Source organism: Alligator mississippiensis, chromosome 7 (genome assembly GCF_030867095.1).
Source record: "Alligator mississippiensis isolate rAllMis1 chromosome 7, rAllMis1, whole genome shotgun sequence".
Taxonomy (NCBI): Eukaryota; Metazoa; Chordata; order Crocodylia; family Alligatoridae; genus Alligator; species Alligator mississippiensis.
The window spans coordinates 585,001-604,632 of record NC_081830.1 but is presented as its reverse complement, the minus strand read 5'-3'; the positions used below and the strand labels follow the sequence as shown (position 1 = coordinate 604,632).

The following is a 19,632-nucleotide window of genomic DNA, read 5'->3' as shown; positions in this document are numbered from 1 at the left end:
CAGGCTGCAGATACAGGCGGACCTAGACAGGCTGGCAAGTTGGGCGGGCCGGAACCACTTAAGTTCAACACTTAGAAACGTGAGGTGCTCCAACCTGAGACGATCAACTCCCTCCCTGCGCACCTACGGGCTTGGCAACGCCAACCTGTCCAGCGCCGCGAATAGAAGGGACCTGGGGCAATACCTGACCACAGTGTGAACATGAGCCGGCACGCGATGCTGTAGTCAGCAGGGCAAACAGTACCCTGGCGTGCATCCACTGATGCATCTCCAGCGAAGCCAAGGAGGTGATTCGTCCGCTCTACTCCGCACTGGTGAGACCGCAGCTGGAGCACCGCGTCCAGGCCTGGGCGCCGCACTTCAACAAGGACGTGGACGAGCTTGAGAGAGTCCAAAGAAGAGCCACCTGTACCATCAGGGTTGTACATGGCAAGACATACGAGGAAAGGCTGAGGGACCTGGGACTCTTCAGCCTGAGGAAGAGGCGTCTGCGAGGGGACCCGGTAGCAGGGTACCGCTGCACTAGCGGAGCACATCAAGGGCTCGGTGAGCAACTGCTCACCAGGGCATGCGAGGGGAGAACCAGGACTAATGGCACAAACTCCTGGAAGATTGACTGAGGCTCAACATTGGGAAAAGCGTTGTCACACTGTCCAGACTGTGTGATAAGCTCCCTCCAGAGCTGCAAGCACCTACCTTGGACATCTTCAAGGAGACTGGATGGTCACCTCGCTCGGAGCACCTGACCCCACTTGTCTTTGGTAATCTTCTGAGGTCTCTTCCAGCCCCACAATCTATGAACTCCATCCATCCATCCATCCATCCATCCATCCATCCATCCCCCAGCCCTATAGGCCTCTGTCCATCCATCCATCCATTCATCCATCCACCCTGATAGCCCTTCCATCCCCATAGATGCTTTCCCCACCACCATCCATCCACACACCGAACCAATCCCTCCCTCCAGTGAGCCAGTCCATCCATCCCAGGTGCTTGGTGGGGGAGTGCATGGGAGAGATCCTGTCCCCCAGGTGCCTCAGTTTCCCTTCTGCACCCATCCTCCAGACCCCTCGGTTCCACGTGTCCATGTCCACCCCACTCCCAGACACCTGGGATCCACACGTGTGTGTGTGTGTGTGTGTGTGTGTGTGTAGGACTTTGCTAGGCAACCCCCATGCTCCTACCCCCCCCCCCCCCCAAAAAGCACACGGGAGGCCCAGCTCTGCTATGAACAGAAGCCCGTTTCTTTTCTTTTCTTTTTTTATTCATCTTGAGATAATTAATTACACTTCATTATTTTGCTTTGTTTTGACATTGGATTGTTTCATCCATGTTCATCATTAATTTAATTTTTTTTTTTTTTTTTTTTTTTTTTGCTCTTTCAACATGGTCTGGGGGGCAGAGGGGAGCACGGAGCTGGAGACCCCAGGGACGGGGATCCCTCGGCCACGTGTCATCTTCAAGGGCAACACGCCGGGGGCGGGCGGGAAGGGGCAAGGACCAAGCCAGCGCCGCACACGCAAAGAAAAACAGGGAGCGTTAGATAACGGGGGGTCCCAAAAGCCGGGCCCGCAATGACCGGGAATGGGGAAAGGGAGAAGCCTCTTGGTGTGGAGAGCCCAAGGGAGAGGGGTCGGGGTGGACAGAGCCCAATACGCTGAAGGATGGAAGAGGGCTTCCGAATATAGAGCTTGACACCCAAAAACAAGGAAAGGTTGGTAATATTGAGTCCAACACGCAAGAATACGGAGGGCAAGTTGGACGTATAGAGCATGACACACACAAAAACCTGGGTAAGTTGGGGCTGTACAACCCAACACGCAAACATGTGGAGAGGAAGTTGCACATCGAGAGCCCGACATGCAAAATTACGGGGGTGAGGAGGGATTGGGAATGTAGAGCCTGATGCACAAAACCATGGACAAGTTGGCAACGTAGAGCCCAACACATGAAAATATGGGGGGAAAGTTGGGGAGCTAGAGCATGGCACGCAAAAACGTGGAGAGACATAGAGAGCCTGCCATGCAAAAATACGGGGGCGGGGGAAATTGGGAATGTAGAGCCCAACGCACCAAAAATATAGACAAGTTGGGAGTAGAGAGACCGACATGCAAAAACATGGGAGGAAAGGGGGATACAGAGCCCAACACACAAAACATGCAGGGGAAGGATGGCGTGTGGAAGCACAGGGGAAGCTGGGAATACAGAGCCCAGCACAAACCATGGAGGGGAAAGTTGCACATCCAGGGCCCGGCGCACGACAAATGGGGGGGCACTGGACGCACCAACCCGGCACAAGAATCTGAGGGAGAACTTGGGAATACAGAAGCCCAATCCACACAAAAAGGGGAGAAATTTGGACATAAAGAGCCTGGCACAGCAAAAGTATAGTGCCGTGGGCACCCAAAATGGAGGGGACGTTGGAAATACAAGGCGCCGTGTGCGAAAAATGGAGGGACTATTGGAAATATCCAGCTCCCCACATACAAAAATGGGGGGAAACTGGAAATCCAGAACAGTGGCATAAAATAACAAAGGGCATATTGGAAATACCAGGCCACGCATGCCAAAATGGAGGAAAGGTTGGAAATCCAGAGCCGTTGGCACAAAATAATGGAGGGGGCATTGGAAATACAGAGCTCCCCCCACAGGTAACGGAGGAAAACTTGGACATACGAGGCTGCACATGCAGCGAATGGAGGGACCGTGGGAAATACGCAGCTCCCCACAGAAAAAAACCCTGGGAACCTTGGAAATCCAGTACTGTCTGCACAAAATACCGGCGGGGACGCTGGAAATACAAGGCCTCACGTTGCCAAAATGGAGGAACGGTGGCAAATCCAGAGCTCCCCAAACAGAAAATGGGGGATTGTTGGAAATATAGAGCCGTTGGCACACATAATGGAGGGGATGTTGGACGTACAAGGCCGCACGTGCAGAAAATGGACAGAGTTGGACACCCATCAAATGATGGAGGGACACTTAGCAATACCCAGGTCCAAAGAGAAAAAAAGGGTGCAAACTGGAAACCCAGACCCGCCGGCACAGAATAATGGAGGGGGTGTGGGAAATACAAGGCCACGAATGCAAAAAAAGGAGGGGTTGTTCAAACTACACAGCTGCCCACAACCAAAGGGGGGGGCATTGGAAATCCAACTTGTCGGAACAAAATTACGAAGGGGACGTTGGAAATACCAAGCCGCAAATGCAAAAAATGGATGGATAGCTGGAAGTCCAGAGCTCCCCACAGAAAACATGGAGGGAAAAATGGAAATCCAGAGCCGTCGGTATAAAATAATGGAGGGGATGTGGGGAATACAAGGCCGCACGTGCAGAAAATGGACAGGGAGCTGGAAATACAGAGCTCCCCACACAGAAAGTGGGGGGATAATTGGAAATATAGAGCTGTTGGCACAAAATAATGGAGGGCACGTTGGAAATAACGAGCTGTCGGCATAAGAAATGGAAGGAAAATTGGAAATCCAGGACGATTGGCATCAAGAAATTAAGGGATGTTAGAAATACCAGGCTGCACATTTGAAAACCGGAGGGATAGTTGGAAATGCAGAGCCGTTGGCACACAATTATGGAGGGATAGTTGGAAATGCCCAGGTCCCCCCCGAAAAAATAAGGGGGAACTTGGAAATCCAGCATCGCCGGCATAAAACAATGAAGGGGATGTTGGAAGTACAAGGCCGCACACGTGAAAAACGGAGGACAGGTTGGAAATATAGAGCTGTTGGCACACAAGTATGGAGGGATAATGGGAAAGACCCAACGCCCCGCAGGAGAAATAGAGGGGAAACTGCAAATCCGGTGTCGTTGGCAGAAAAGAATGGCGGGGCCGTTGGAAATCCCAGGCCACGCAGGGAAAATGGCGGGGCCCTTGGAAATCTGGCGCCGGCAGCATCAAATAATGGAGAGGGGTTAGAAATCCAAGGCCGCAGAGGCCTGAATGTGGGGGGGCCATTGGATATCCGCACCCAGAGGCCCGAAAACCGAGGGTGGGGGTTGAAGAAGCTGCCGCCCCCCCATGCCGTGCGGGGGGAAACGGGGTCTACAGAGCCCGGCATGCGAAGGGGACGGGGGACACGGGACCACGGAGCCTCCCCATGCAAAACCGGAGGGGGGGGCAGGGAACACGGAACCGCACATGCCCAGAGAAGAGGGGGAAACGGTTAAAAACGAAAGAAAATCACAGGTTTTGGGGGGCTGCTTCATAGGCCAACACACCACAGAGCACAGAGAGAAACATCACAGAGCAGAACTACCCCGGGGGGGACACGGAGGGGGGGCACGGGGGTATTCAACACGCCACAGCCGTGGGGGGGCGGGACGGAGGAGTCTTCAGGGCTTGTTTTTCTTGTTTGTTTGTGCCATTTTGTGGGGGGTTCACCCAAAAAGAGTCAAATCTAAGCTGGGTTTGTTCACGGAAAACGGGGTTTTTTTCCTTTTCTTATTTTTTTTTGCATGGGGGGATGGAGGGGATGGGTGAAGACAGGCAGGGAGAGGGGGTGCACACGCGTGGCATGGCACATGTCTGCCACGTCTCGGGGGCTCTTTTCCGCAGCGTTGGATGCCGCGTAGAGGAGTGCTGCCCACGTGCAAGCGTGTAGTGTACAAGCGTCTGTAGCATCATGCTGCGTGTGCCACAGGTGTATGGTACAAGAGTACATAGTATACATATTGCGTGTGTTCTATGTGTGCACACGTGGAGGTGCAAGTGTCTCTAGCATGTGTGTGTGTTCGCCACGTTTGCACAACCATAGGTACAAGCATCTATAGCATGTGTGCGCACATGGGGGTACAAATGTATACAGCATCTATACTGCACATGTTCTACATGTGTGCACACAAGTGGGTACATGTGTATACTGCATGTCTTTCACAGGTGTGCACACATGTGGGTACACACGTATCCCTCTTGTCTCCTACACAAGTGCTTACACATAGAGGCCCATCTACATGACATGTCTATTGCACCTACATTTGTGCACACACATTAGCACACATCTGCAGTGTGGATAGTGTGCACTTCTCCACAAGCGGATGCACATGTATATGGCACATGTAGTGCATGTCTGAATACATGCAAATACATGGGGATCGCTTGTGTAGTGAATGTTTTTGCCATGTGGGTACACACGCATGTCACATGCATCTGGCCCAGTTCACACATGTCCGTAGCATATACATGGCATCATCCCTACATGTGTGCAGACTTGTGTCTGTGTTTTCTACATTTGTGCACACATGTCAATACAGCGGTAGGCGAAAGGTCTGCCATTTTCACAAGTACACACATAGAGGGATGTCATGTGAATATGACATGCTTTCTACACGCGCACCCTGCAGCATCTATGCCCTGCATTTTCGACATGTGTGTACACACAGAGATGCAGATGCACACACATACCCTGCGGTATTTTTGGCACACACGTGTGTGGGGCACACACATCCACTGCCAGTTATTCCCCCTGTGGGATATTTGCTATTGAAGATGGCTGTTCTAGAGAGAAACCTCCTTCCGCGGAGTATCATCTACCCAACCTGTGCACATGCGTGTGCATAGCTCAACATGTATATACATGGGCAGCATTTGTAGTATATATGCCTGCAATCCTTGGGAGGAGGAAGAGACACATCCTGTGTATACGTATAGAGACATATGGAGATAGAAAGACATATGCACACCTCCTTACCACATTCCCCTTACATACGTGTGCACGTGTGCAGCTCATATGTGCACCCATCTTAGCAAATCTTTGAGGGCACCTCTCTTTTTTGATGAAGACACGTGCACACTTGTCCAACTACTGCATATAGCCCTCTGGGCCTTTGCCATGAAACATAGGTACACGTGCCTAGAACATAAGTACACATGCCTAGTCATATGTCTTGTGTATATGGGGTATTCAAAGGGACATACGCACAGCTGCAGTACATTCCCCGTGTACATGTGTGCATATATTGTATCAGAGGTACGTATACATTTCTATATGAGTATATATATGTTTCATCAAAGATATGTCCAGTGTATGTGTGTGTACATATATGTTGTTCCAAACATGTACACACATCTACAATATCTATATGCATGTATACCTGTTTTATCAAATATGTGCACACATCTACAGGACATTGTGAGCACGTTTATCAAATGTGCACACATCTACAGGGCATATGCATGTCCCTATGTTTTATTACAGATACAGCCACACATCTGCTGTGTACACGCATGTAGATACATTCCCAAGACACACACATACACACCTCTAGAACCTGCTGAATGTATATCTATGCAAGTCATATATATATAATTATAGGTTTGTACACACCGCTGTGGTACACGGACCACACGTGTGTTGGCATATGTATGTCTTGTGTAAAGGTATGTACAGACAAGTAGAGGATATTCATTGTGTGCTTTTGTGGGTGCATTGGGTTGTGTGTGCCAGGAAATGTGCTAGAGGCGTGTCATCGTTTACACGAACATGAGGAGGGCAAATATACTACAGACTGTGCACGCATCTATCTGTATCTCTAGACAGTTAATGTGTGTGTCTGTGCGTGTGTGTGTGCGTGTTGCATAGGGTGAATATACTAGCTATGTGTGTATTCATCTATATGCACACCGGTACATTAGGCAAATATGGTGGCTTGCACATACACACAGTAGATCCAATTCATAAATACCTACCAATGAGTGTGCACACACGCGCACGCGCACACACACACACACACACACAGAGTCGATCAAATACATACCTATAAACACACACAGAATAGATCCAATAGATACAACTGCCTGCCCGCCCACACACACACACACACACACACACACACACACACACACAGCAGATCCAGTATATACTTCTGCCTACAACACACACAGAGTAGACGCAATGTATACACCTATCAACACACACACACAATATATACCCCTATCTAACCTACACACACACACAGTAGATGCAATGTATGCACCTACACGCACACACTGAATAGATCCAATATATACCTACTTACCTAGGAACACACACACGTGTGTCTGCACACACACACATCTCTCTATAATGACATCTGCCTCTCTCTCCCTCTTTCTCACACACACACACACACACACACAACAGTGCTATAACCCTAAAGTATGGGTGTGTATAGATGTACACCATTCCCCATATACCGTGTCTATAATGTCTCTCTCCCATCTCCAACAGGCTTACACACCTATCTCCTCACACACACACACACATGCTAGAGAGTTACAACCCAATAGTGTGGGTTTGTATGTGTGTGTATGCCAAAACACACATACACAACTACACATATGAGGTCTATAATGTCTATCTCGTCTCAGCCCGGCTTACGCGCGCGCACACACACTATATAGTTATAACACCGTATGGGGGGTGCAAGTACACACCAAACACACACGCGCCTCCATATGTCTAACATGTCGACCTCCCATCCCAGGCACACTTCTGTACCTCCATGCACACACCAACATTACAAGTGTGCGGTTACAATGCCCTGCACACGGGCACCCAAGACTTCATACCGTATGTTCCCGACAACAACACGCCCTTGGTACATAAAACCGTGTGCGTATCCCCTCCAGCCTTACTTCTCTATGCTTTCTCACACATGTACACACATCTACAGGCACCCACGTATACGCACGGGCATGTGTATCTTGTTACTCGAAAGGCAGGAAGAAGGGAAAGGCCTTCCCTTACCACAATTCCCTGAGTATCATCAGCAGTGCGAGCAGACATTGCCCTTGCCTCCCGGCAGAGCCAGATCTTACTGTATTTCTCACCTATAATGAGCTCCACCATTTCCAGGAACTGTTTTTTGGGGGTTTGGAGGGGATGCATGTTGTATATGGGAAAATACGGTATTGGGTGTACACTGCATATAAGACACGGCTCCCCTGGAGCACACTCAATATCCATTGGCCAAACTCTACAGGGTGTGTACGTACAAACACATGCACACGATAGCTGGTGTCCTGCCACTACAGTGCGTGTGCCTACACACACACACACACATGCATATACACACACGTGGTGCTCTCTATCATACGTCTCTCCTTTCTATGCCTGTCAGCCACAGCGTGTTGGGTGGGGAAGGGTGATCACACAGGTGTGCGCGCATGGCAGGTGTGCGCATGCCCCCCACGTGCGGTGCTCTTCAACACCCCCCACTCTCCGGAAAAGCAGGAGGTAGGGTCCAGGTGGGGAGGGGGTTTCTTTGTACTGGGATGACTGGTATTGAGGGGTATCTGAGTTCGGGGAGTATTCTTGGGGTACTCTTATTGTTGCTCTGAAATACTACAGCATCCTGTAGCGATGGGCCTAATGGTGGGCTGGTGTCTGGGAGTACTCTCAGAGTAGTCCTATCATTACCCAAAAATACTACAGCGTCCTGGGGTGGGGGTATCACGTGTCTGGGAGTACTCTCAGAGGACTCTTTGTTACACTGAAATACTACAGCATCCTGGAGTGACAGGCCTAATGGTGGGCTGGTATCGAGAGGTATCCATGTGTCTGGGAGCAGGCTCAGAGTAGTCCTATCATTACCCCAAAATACTACAGCATGCTGGAGTGGGGGTATCATGTGCCTGGGGGTCCTCTCCAAGTAGTCCTATCACTACCCAAAAATACTACGGCATCCTGGAGTGACAGGTCTAACAGTGAGCTGGTATCGAGGGGTAGCTGAGTGTTTAGGAGTGCTCTTAAAGTATTCCAGGATTGTTACCAAGGGGCATTTGGGTGACTGTAGAGATGGAAGTTATCATTTAGACACACTCCCAACACACTCCCTGACTTAAGAGGCTCCAGTGTCTCCTGTGGTGCAAGCTGGGGTAGCTCTTCCCCTGATATGTCCCTGCCCTGGGGGTATTTCAGAGCTACAAGTATCCCAGGTCAGTCAGGTATTTGTGTTTGGATGAGGAGGGTCTTTGTTTTAATCCTTCCGGGATTGAATCCATCATGACTTCACCTATCCTGAGGGCTGGGGAGCAGTGCTCTCTGCAATACCCGGTATTGCTCTATATGGCCCCGGCACCCATTACATTTACCGTGCATGGCAAATGGAGGCACATTACAGAAACAGAGTTATTATCACAGGGCAAAAATGGCCGGCCAGCCACGAAGATGGTGCTGAAAGAAATACAATGTTTTTGTAGCTGGTTTGCACTCATATTTAATCTTGAACACGGGCCACGTTGCTAATATTCAAGTATTTTTCTCAGAGGCTCTGGGTGGGAGGGCGCAGCCTGGTCATCATTAAACAGTACTTTGGTGAGTATTAATACTCCAGACTTCTCGAAAGGGCTAACAGAGGGCAGGCGCACCTCTGGGCGCCCACAGACTTTGCTCTCCGGGAGCATCATGCTGTTAGCCATTACTCAGCAATGCCTCAGTATTTTTAGCATCGCAGCGAGTGACCCGAGAGCTGCGTATTCAGCTAGAATTACTGCCGCATGCTAGCAGAGGGGGAGATGGCTTCTCTCTACGATCGCTGCACCCCAAAAAGCAACAGCACACGGTGTTACCCGAGTACTTCTCAAAGGGGCCTGGAAAGCCACGTTCATGCTAGAAGTACCAAGCTGCTTTCCTCGGGGTATTTATTTGGCAGCATTTGTGTCTGCTCCTATCAATTTATACTACTCTAGCATTGTCATAGCTCCACAATCGATACTCATGGAATAGCGCTGCTTTTGTGTAGAGCCGGGTTCCTCCAGGGGCTACACTCATGTGGGTAACGGCTGATTTTTAAGGGGTGGGGGTCTGGAGTATCTTTGGAGTATTTTTCCCCCCAAGGGAATTCTGCTAGAGGTATATATATATATATATATGTTTTTGCACTGCTCTCCTGGTTTATACGGCTGTCTTAACTGGGGAGGGGTGATTGGCTGGGAATTATGGTAATATTTCTGTAACCAGAGAGCATCAATTCACGGGAAATGATGGCAATATAGAAACATTGCCATAATTTAGCATTAATTGTTCCTCTCTGGTTATAGCAATATTACCATAATTCATAGCCGATCACCCCTCCCCAGCTAGGGGAGCTAATGATCGCTGGGGTAGCAGTGATTTGCAGGAAATTATGGTAATATGTCTATGACCAAAGAGAGAGACATTGCTGTCAAGTATGGTAATATTTCCAGAACTGGGGAGCTATGATTCGCTTTAAATTAAGCAGTGTTAAAATGTTTAAATATTGAAATTATGGCAGTATTTCCATACCTGGGAGCAATGATTCACTGTACATTAGGGCAATCTTTAGATGGTTAAATATTTGCATATTTACATATTTAATTATGGCAATAGTTACTAATAACACGCTACTATTATTATTCCTTTTTTTAAAAAAGTATAAATATATTTTTATTACTTTTTAAAAATATATATGAACGTATTATTTTTTTTAAGTATGAATGGGAGTGAGCATAAATTTCCAAAGAAAAAAGCAGTGTGTGTGTGCATGTGTGTGTGTGTATACATGCACATATACACATACCCATTTACACACACACACACACACACACATATATATATATGAATAAAATAATACTCGTTATACTTATTATAACAATTTCGGCGCTCATCTATCCATCTATTGATAGGCAGATAGATGGATACACTGACAGACAGATACACACACACACACACACACACACACACACTTTTACTAGAGAAATTGCCACAAGTATAGCAAGCATTATAATATTCTAATTATTGAGTTACTATTATCATTACAGCAATTATATAATTATTATAATGATTATAATATTGTAATTAATGACCATGGTGTGGTACCTAGCATTTAATGACCACAGTGTGGTGCTCTCGTACCTAAATAACACAGCAGAATACCCTAGTGCTTAAGTATCACGACACGATACCCTAGTATTTGAATACCATGGCATGGCACCCTAGCATTCACTGACCACAGCATGATACCCTAGTATTGAAATACCACCGCACATTACCCTAGCATTTAAATGCCACCACACCGCGCCCTAGTATGTGAATATCATGGCATGATACCCGAATATTTGAATTTCATAGCATAATGCCCTAGTATTTGAACATCATGTAGTGATACCCTAGCATTTACTGACCACACCACGATACCCTAGCATTCAAATGCCACAGGATGATAACCTTCCAATTAAATTTCACAGCATGGTACCCTAATACTTAAAGACCACAGCACGACACCCTAGTATTTAAATATCATGCTGTAGCATTTAATGACCCTGGTGTGGTATCCTAGCATTCACATGCCACGACACAATACCACAGTGTGGCACCCCTGTTTTTAAAGACCACGGTGTGGTACCCTGGTATCTAACGACCGCAGTGTGGTACCCTAGCAGGTGAAGAAGCATTGGGGAGCTAATATGAGCGCAGAATTGCACGGGGGCCGTTCCAGAATTAGGCAGGCTGACAATTAATTGAGACAACATAAGTAATTAATACTACAGCACATCTGCACCTCCAGGTGCAGGCGATATCAATGTCAGGGACTCGGTGACGACTCTAGGGACTGGGGGAGGTTATGTCCTTTGGCAAAAAACCCGAAAACAAAACCCTGGAGTATCTCCTAGCACCACGCCAGTATTACTCAAGTATTCTCTCACCCGGTCTCCGATTGAAACCCTGGGCCTTCATCTCGATTTGCATTCGATTTGCATGGCTACTTCCAACACCCCTGTGTGTTACTCTCTCACGCTGATGTATTAGTCTAGTAGATTTGGTCCCAGGGGTATTGTGGTGACTCCAGGATACTGTAGTATGTGCCTTAGCCAGGCATCTCTTCGAAGTCATTCCCAGCTTCGAGAGACGTACTGCACACACAGAAGGGACTGGGAATACTGGAGTATTTCTTGACGTGGTATCCTTGCGGGTAGCTGCAGAAATTGCTATGATGACCACAGCCAAACTGCAATGGAGGAAGCCCCCCACCCTCATCCAAGTGAAAATACTGGAGTATCTTTTCAAACGGTTGCTCCCGGGGGAAGAAATATTGTGGGTATTTCTAGCAGGCAGAGGTCCCAACCTAATTAGACTCCCAGATTGCAGCAATCTCAGCTCAGTGGCCAAGGGAGTATTGATACTCTGAGAGGGCAGCGTCCGCACCTCTTGGCCAAAATAGCATCAATATTCCAGTATTCTTAGCTAGGGTAACGGTACTCTGAAATGCACCCGCTCAATGGCCAGTGGTAGTACCGTTAATCCAGTATCCCAGATAGAGTAGCGCCAATGCTTCTTCATCAGGGCAGCATCGATACTGTAGTATTCCCAGATAGGATAACCGAGGTCCCCAGTAAGGCAACACCAACCAGTCCGATGGCCAAGGTAGTATCAATACTCCAGTATTCCCAGATGGTCTCCCTGTACAGCAAAGCCAGCTCAATGGCTATGGTAGTAGCAATACTCCACAATTTCCAGATAGGGTATGATACCCCCCAATACAGCAACACCAACTCAATAACCCAGGTAGCATCAATACTGAAGTATTCCCAGATACAGTAACAATACCCTCCAATACAGCAACAGTAGCTCAAGGGCCGAGCAAGTACTGATACTCCAGCACTCCGGGATAGGGTAACAACAGTCTCCAATACAGCAACAGGTAATATCGATACTCCAGTATTCCCAGATACAGCAACAGTGTCAGCGCTCCAGTATTTGTAGATTGATGCTCTGTCTTCCTTAATGTAATATCAGTGCGCCAACTTTCTCGGTCAATGGGATATGGATCCCCCCCCCCCGCCATGTGCCCATACTGGAGTATCAATGCTTTGCCATACCGGGATGCTATAGCATCCATTCCAAAGCATTCCCAGGCAGGGCCACAACCCCTTGACACTGTGGACTTAGTTACCCCCAACCCCACTTGGTACCTGGGTATTCATTTTCTCAACGCCACCCCCCTCCAGGGTAACAGCCTACTAATACTCCACAACATGCCTCAGTCCTTACTCTTGGGCACGTTGGACTCCCTCAGGTCCTCAATACCAACCCCGCAAGGGCTGGTTACTCTAGACACGTCCAGAAAATACTCTGGGCTTCCCCTCCCCAACAGCTCATTGCCCCGGCCAGGCTGTCCCTAATGCAGTGGCACTTCAGTACTAGAGTATTAGGGGCAATACCCCAGTGTCAGCCTTACGACTCCGACTTTCCTTTGACTCAGCAACAGTGCATGGATACCCCCATATTCCAACACCTGGGGGCAATACTGGAGCATGTCCACTCGCTGATACCCCAGCACCTGGAGCAATACTTCAGCATGTCCCCTCACTAATGCTCCAACCTCTGGGGGTAATACTTGAGTATATCTCCCTCACTGATACTCCAGCACCTGGAGGCGCTACCTGAGTATGTCCCCTGACCAGTGCCCCAACACATGGGGTGGGGATATCCGAGTACATCCCCTCCCAATACTCAAACACCTGGGGGCAAAACTTGACTACACACACACACACACACACACACACACACTGATACTCCAGCACCTGGGAACAATACCCAAGTATGTCCCACCACTGATGCTCCAGGGCCTGGGGATAACACCCCTGAGTATGAGTATGCCCCCTAATGCTCCAACATCTGGGGGAAACACCCAGGTATGTCCCACCACTGGTGCTCCAGCATCTGGGGGGAGATACTCAAGTATTTCTGCTCTCTAACACTTCAGCATCTGTGCGCAATGCCCACGTAGACCCCTCGCTAATACTCCAGCCTCTGGGGGCAATACCAAAGCACATCCCATCCTGGATACCCTAGTACTCAGGGGGGCAAATGCTCAAGCATGTCCCTGGATAATGCTCCCTCATCTGGGGGTGATACTCAGGTGTGTCCCACTGATCATACCCCAATCCTCAAGCATGTCCTCTTGATACCCCCACACGGGGACTGGCGGAGATAATACTTGGTATTGCCCCAGCACCAATGCTCTGGTACTCACCAAGGGGCAGTATTCAGCCAAACCCCTGCCCGGAGGGGACTAGAAAACTGCCAGCCCCCTGGCCCCAGGACATGGACGGGCACCGGGGTTGTGGGGACCCCTCCTCACCCCCCAGCAGTGACGGGGGGGGGGGGGAACCAGGCGTTTGGGGGAAAAGGGAGGGGGGAGAAATGGAGCGATGGATGGCGAGATGGCAGTGAACAAAACCCCTTAGATTTGCCGAGGGCGGCGCCGCTCCCTCATTAGGGCTCGTTACTGTCTCGTTACATCAGCAGTAATAGGAGGAGGAGGAGGAGGAATATCGTTATCGTGAGCCGTGGTATCATCATCATCGGGAGGGGGGGCGCGGGGGGGCGGATTGTGTGTTGTGTGAGTGTGTTGTGCGTGTGTGTGTGTGTGTCTGCATGTGCGTGTCACCACTGGGGGTTCACAAGCCCAGGGTGCCCCCGATCGTCGACGCCAAGACCACGCCCAGCACCACGCAACAGATTATGATCATGATTTTCTTCTACGTTACCCCAGCGAGGAGGAGAGGAGAGAGGGGTCCGGGAGAGCAATGGGAGGAAAGAAAGAAGGAGAGAGAGGCGTTAATGGGAGGGGGAAGCACGGGGAGGACCCAGGGACGAATGCTCCTGGACTCGAGGCCAATCCCTGAGTATGCCCCACCTTCGGAGGGGGATTACAGGTACGAAGTCTGCCCCGTGGAGGGGGCAGGGCACAGATACCAATACTCGAGGGCCAATACCCACGTATGCCCCACGGAGGGAACAAGTTACAGGTATGGGCGTCCCAATACTCAGGGCCAGCACCTGAGCATCCCTCATGGAGGGGGCAGGATGTAGGTATTAGCACCCCAATACCATGGGCTGATACCTGAGTATGCCCCACAGAGACGGGCAGGTAGCAAGCACTAATGCTCTGATGCTCAGGGCCGACACCTGAGTATGCCCCACAGCGGGGACAGGTCCCAGTACTCCCCAAACCATGGTCCGGTACCTGAGTATGCCCACACAGAGAGAGCTGGGGACAGGTAGTAATACTCCAGTACTCATGGCCGGTATATGAGTATGCCCCATGGAGAGGGTGAGACATGGAGACTTACGCTCCAGTACCTGGGACTAACACCCAAGAGTGGCATGTGGGGTGGGGTGGGGGTGTCCACAGGTACTAATACTCCAGTAGTCAGAGCGGGTACCCGACTATGCCCTGCAGGCGATGCTGAGAGACGGACGATCCTCAATGGGCGTTCAGTTCTAGGTCTCCCAACACTCCCAGCTCTACAAGTTCTAGATCCATTAGACCCCACCCATCCAGCCCCTCTCCTCATTGGCTCGAGCAGAGGAGGGCAGGGTCTAGAAGACATCATCTGCAGGAGTGCCACCCCCCTGTGGTCCCGAACACAGGACGGGGGGTCTAGAACCCACCGTGGCCCCAGGTACTCATGGGAGAATCCTGAGGCCCCCACAAAGCCCCAGGGCACGGATGCTCTAAGTGTGGGCACTGGACAGGAACCCAGGAGTCCAGGCTCCCAGTCCCCCGCTCTCACCCTCCAGCCCCCACTGCCCCCGGAGACCCGAGCTCCATCTGCAGACGCCCTATGACCTCCTCGCCACCCCACACGCATCTTCCCACCCTCGCGGTGACTCGCTGCAGCTGGTTGGTCCCATTGCCAGCAAACCGAGGCGGGGCCCCAGTTCCCATCCCCAGGCATGTGGGGAGAGGGTGTGGGGAGAGCTGCAGTTCAGGAGTGAGGGGCGCCGCTGTGGAGGGGCTGCGGGCTGGGAACGGGGGGCACCAGACGGAGCCTTTGGGGATACAGGGGGCTGCGGGTCAGGAGTTTGGGGTTCCGCCATGGGGGGAGCCCGGGCTGGGAGCCCCCCACTCACCCTCCGAGCCTTGCTCTGATATTTGACGGCTTTCTTGGTGTCCGACACGGCCCTCTCCACGTAGTCCACCGAGTGCTCCACGTTGTACTCGATGCGGTCGATCATCTCCCCCTGTGGCCGGCATCTCCCGTGAGGGCCCCGTTCTGGGCAGCGGGGACCCCGCTCCCACCTGCCTGGTCACTTGAGGGGCGGGGGTGTCTTTCCCCTCCCTCTGGCTGCCAGGGCTCAGGTCCTCTAGGAGCTTGGATTCCAGGTCACCCAATGCTCCCCGTTGTGTTGGAGGGTCTAGGACCCACCCAGGTTTTAGGGCCCCCATGACTCAGGGTAGGTGAAGATAGGGCTAGGACCATGGCCGTTCCCCTCCCACCAGTGTCCGGGCCTCAAATCCTCTAGGAGCCTCAGTTCTAGGTCACCCAACGCTCCCAGGTGTGGTTTGGGTGGTCTAGAGGATCGAAGGCGTCCCCCCGTGACTCAGGGTGGGTGGAGACAGGGCCAGGGCCTTCCTGCTCCCACCAGGGTCTGGGGCTCAAATCCTCCAAGAGCTTCAGTTCTAGGTCACCCAATGCTCCCGGTTGTGTGTTGGGGAGTCTAATACCCACGGGGCAGCTCTGGGAGGGGGGACATGGCCACACACAGTGCTGGGGGGGCAAGGGGTGGGCAGGGCCTCACCTGGCTCTCTACCAGCATGGCCATGTCCACGAACATGTCATGCAGCTCCCGGATGCTGGTCTCCAGCTTGATGATCTCGTTGTGCCGGGTCTCGATCTCGTTCAGCGCCTGCTTCGTCATCTGGGAGTCCATCTTGATCTGGGGGGTTGGGGGGTTATATCAGCAGAGCCCCACTTCCAGGCCCGGTGGGGGGGGAGGGGGAAGGCTCAGAGATGCGGCCAGCTCGGGTGGGACGACTGAAGTACGGCTGCATATAACACTGTAAGGAAGCCTGGGACGCAGCCAGCTCTGGGGTGGAACGACTGAGGTATGGCCACGTGTAACACTGCGTAGGGAGGGCCGAGCTGCATCTACCTCTGTGGTGGGGTGACTTTGTAACAGCCACATATAACACTGCATAGGCAGGCTGGGATGTGGCCAGCTCCGGGGTGGGACCACTGAGGTACAGTGGCATATAACACTGCATAGGGAGACAGAGAGGAGAGCTGAGAGGCAGCCAGCTCTGAGGTGGAACAGCTAGATAGCAACTGCATATAACACTATGGGGAAGCTTGGGATGCGGCCAGCTCTGGCGTGGAACGACTCAGGCATATAACACCGTATAGGGAGACTGAGATGTGGCCAGCTCTGGGGTGGAACAGCTAGGTAACAGCTGCATATAACACTCTGTATAGGGCCAAAATGCAGCCAGCTCTGGGGTGGGGACTGGCCACAAGGCACGTACGTCGTCGGTGAAGATGGCCAGCTTCCCGCTCTCCAGCATGTCCTCCAGCTCCTCATTGGTGGTCGTGCGGCCAGCTGAGGGGGGAGCAGGGTGGAGGGGTGGTCAGCCAGCCCGGATGCCTGGGGTCCCTGGGGTGGGGGCTGGGAGCCCGGACGCCCAGGTTCCCCGGGGGTTCCCTGTCCCCGTTCCCCCCCCCCCCCCGCGCGCATACTGATCTCCAGCTGGCGCTGGATCCGGTCCTTGCAGCGGTCGCGGTACTTGGACTGGGTGGCGTTGTACTCCGTCATCACCTCCACGAACTTGCGGGACAAGGTCGAGTGCTGGGGAGGGGGAGGAGAAGCATGGCATTGTGGGAGGGGCTATTTTTCGTCCCCTCCCCTCCCCCTGGGTGGAAGGATACGCCCCCCTGCTCTTCCCTGGGGCCGGGAATGGACTCCTTCGGGGGGAACTCACAACAGCGGAGGGCTACGTGGCCAGGGCAGAGCAATACGTGGCCTGGGTGGAAGGATACATGCACTGAGGGGTGCTTGGTGGAGGGACATGTGACCCGCACGGAGGGACACGCATGTCAGGAAGAGGCCGGGGGGGCACTGCAAGGCCAGGCGGAGGGATATGGGGGCCACACGGCGGCTGGCAGAGGGATACGTGGCCTGGGCGGAGGGACACAAGTGCCAGGAAGATGCCGCAGGCTGGGGGATTACAAGGCCAGGCGGAGGGATCCGGGTGCTAGGCAGTGGCGCAGAGGCAGAGGGTACGCGGCCTGGCGGAGGGGTACGTGGCCCAGGACGAGGGACAGGGCCCCGGGCGGAGGGATACCTGGGTCTTGCGGATGCGCAGGTCGGCCGAGGAGCGGTTGAGCCCCTCCTCCTGCTCGATGCTCTGCTCAATGGCTGCAGGCACAGGGGGGCGGGGTCAGTAGGGTGGGGGGGCGGTCCCGCCCCCGCCAAGATGGCCACCACAGCTGCCACACCTACCTTTCAACTTGGAGCGCACCTTGTTCGCCGTCTTCTTGATGTCGGCCGTCAGGTCTTCCAGCTCCTGCTTCGTCTCTGCAGGGCGGCAGTCAGAGCAGGCCCCGCCCCGCCACCCCAGGCCCCGCCCCTGGCTCGGCCCACCCAGGGGCGCCAAGGTGTGTGGAGGGATGGCCGAGGGCGTGGGAGGAGGGCTGGAGACAGCCCTGCCAGCCCCGGCGCTGCCTGGAGGGAGTGCGGCTCCCGCCCCCGCCCCTGCCCTCGTGGGGCTCCTTCCCCCCCCCCCCGCCCGCCCGCCCCGCCCCCACACTCACTCTCGTCGGGGTTGGGGGCAGCCAGGATGGCGCTGTGCTGCTTCTTCACCTGCTCCACGTCCTCCGACAGCTTCTCGATGCAGCCGCGGATCTCCTCCACCTGCCGGGCACGCGCTCGCGCTAGGACCCAGCCCCCGGGCTCCCAGAATCCCCTGCTCCCACTCCTGCCACCCCAAGGACGCAGGCGCCCGGGCCGGCCTCACCTGCTCGAAGAACTCGTCCATGAAATGGTCGCGGTCCACGTGCACCACCTCCTCCTCATCGTCGCTGTCTTTGGCCTGCGGGGGCGGGGCTCGCTAGTGTCCCAGGGAACCCAGGCGCCCAGGCTCCTAAACCCCCTGTTCCCACCCTCCCCCACCCCAGGGAACCCGGGCGCCCGGGCTCCTATCACCCCTGGCCCCTTCCCCGACACCTCAGGACTTCTGGGCTCCCAAACCCCTCTTCCCCCTCTCCCAGGTGCCCGGGCTCCTAAACCCCCATCCCCCCCCACACACCCCGAACCCAGGCCCCCCCTTCCCCTCTTTCATTCACCAGTCTTGTTCCCGAAGGCAATTGGCCAGCAGCCCCACTCATTTGCATAGCCCCTCCCCCTAGCCCTATGCCCACCAGCCATTGGCACTGGGGACATCTCGTTTGCGCCTTTGCTGGCCAGCGCAACGCCATTGGCCAGCCCCAGGCCTCATCTGCATGGCATGACTGCGCTCCCAGCCCACTGGGCTGCCAGCCTGCCTCATTTGCATAGAACCGCCCCTCCCTGCGCGGGCCTGCCAGGCCTCATTTGAATATTTAAAGGAGCAGGGTGGGGAAGAAGATCCCTCTTGGGAGGGAGGGGGGGAGGGCAGCCCAGACACCTGGGTTTTCTGGGGTGGGGGGTGGGAGCAAGGGATTTGGGAGCCCAGACACCTGGGTTCCCTGGGGTGGGAGCAGGGGTTTGGGAGCCTGGACTCCTGGGTTCTCTGGGGCGAGGAGAGGCTGGGGGGGCCTGAGGGGAAGGAGCTATTAATGGGGGCCCAGACATCCGGGCTGCCCCCCGTGCCCTTCCCCCGCCGCCGCACCAGTGCCAGAAGGGCCCGGGAGCG

At 53.1% G+C, this 19,632-nt stretch overlaps 1 protein-coding gene across 3 annotated transcripts in view; it reads right to left on the bottom strand.

Moving 5' to 3' along the window:
* Positions 1 to 1,226: 1,226 nt before the first annotated feature.
* STX1B (syntaxin 1B) overlaps positions 1,227 to 19,632 on the bottom strand; it is a 22,586-nt gene continuing 4,180 nt past the window's right edge. The window contains exons 2-10 of one of the 3 annotated variants that reach the window (XM_059731514.1): positions 18,757 to 18,831; positions 18,554 to 18,653; positions 18,243 to 18,317; positions 18,085 to 18,158; positions 17,480 to 17,588; positions 17,269 to 17,342; positions 16,545 to 16,682; positions 15,876 to 15,986; positions 1,227 to 14,497 (exon numbers count right to left, since the gene is read on the bottom strand). In XM_059731514.1, coding sequence (XP_059587497.1) covers positions 14,417 to 14,497; positions 15,876 to 15,986; positions 16,545 to 16,682; positions 17,269 to 17,342; positions 17,480 to 17,588; positions 18,085 to 18,158; positions 18,243 to 18,317; positions 18,554 to 18,653; positions 18,757 to 18,831 — 837 coding nt within the window. In that variant the 3' untranslated portion in view covers positions 1,227 to 14,416. Of the gene's footprint in view, positions 15,987 to 16,544; positions 16,683 to 17,268; positions 17,343 to 17,479; positions 17,589 to 18,084; positions 18,159 to 18,242; positions 18,318 to 18,553; positions 18,654 to 18,756; positions 18,832 to 19,632 lie in introns of all 3 variants that reach the window. The other 2 variants (XM_059731513.1, XM_059731515.1) reach the window with 2 other exon arrangements.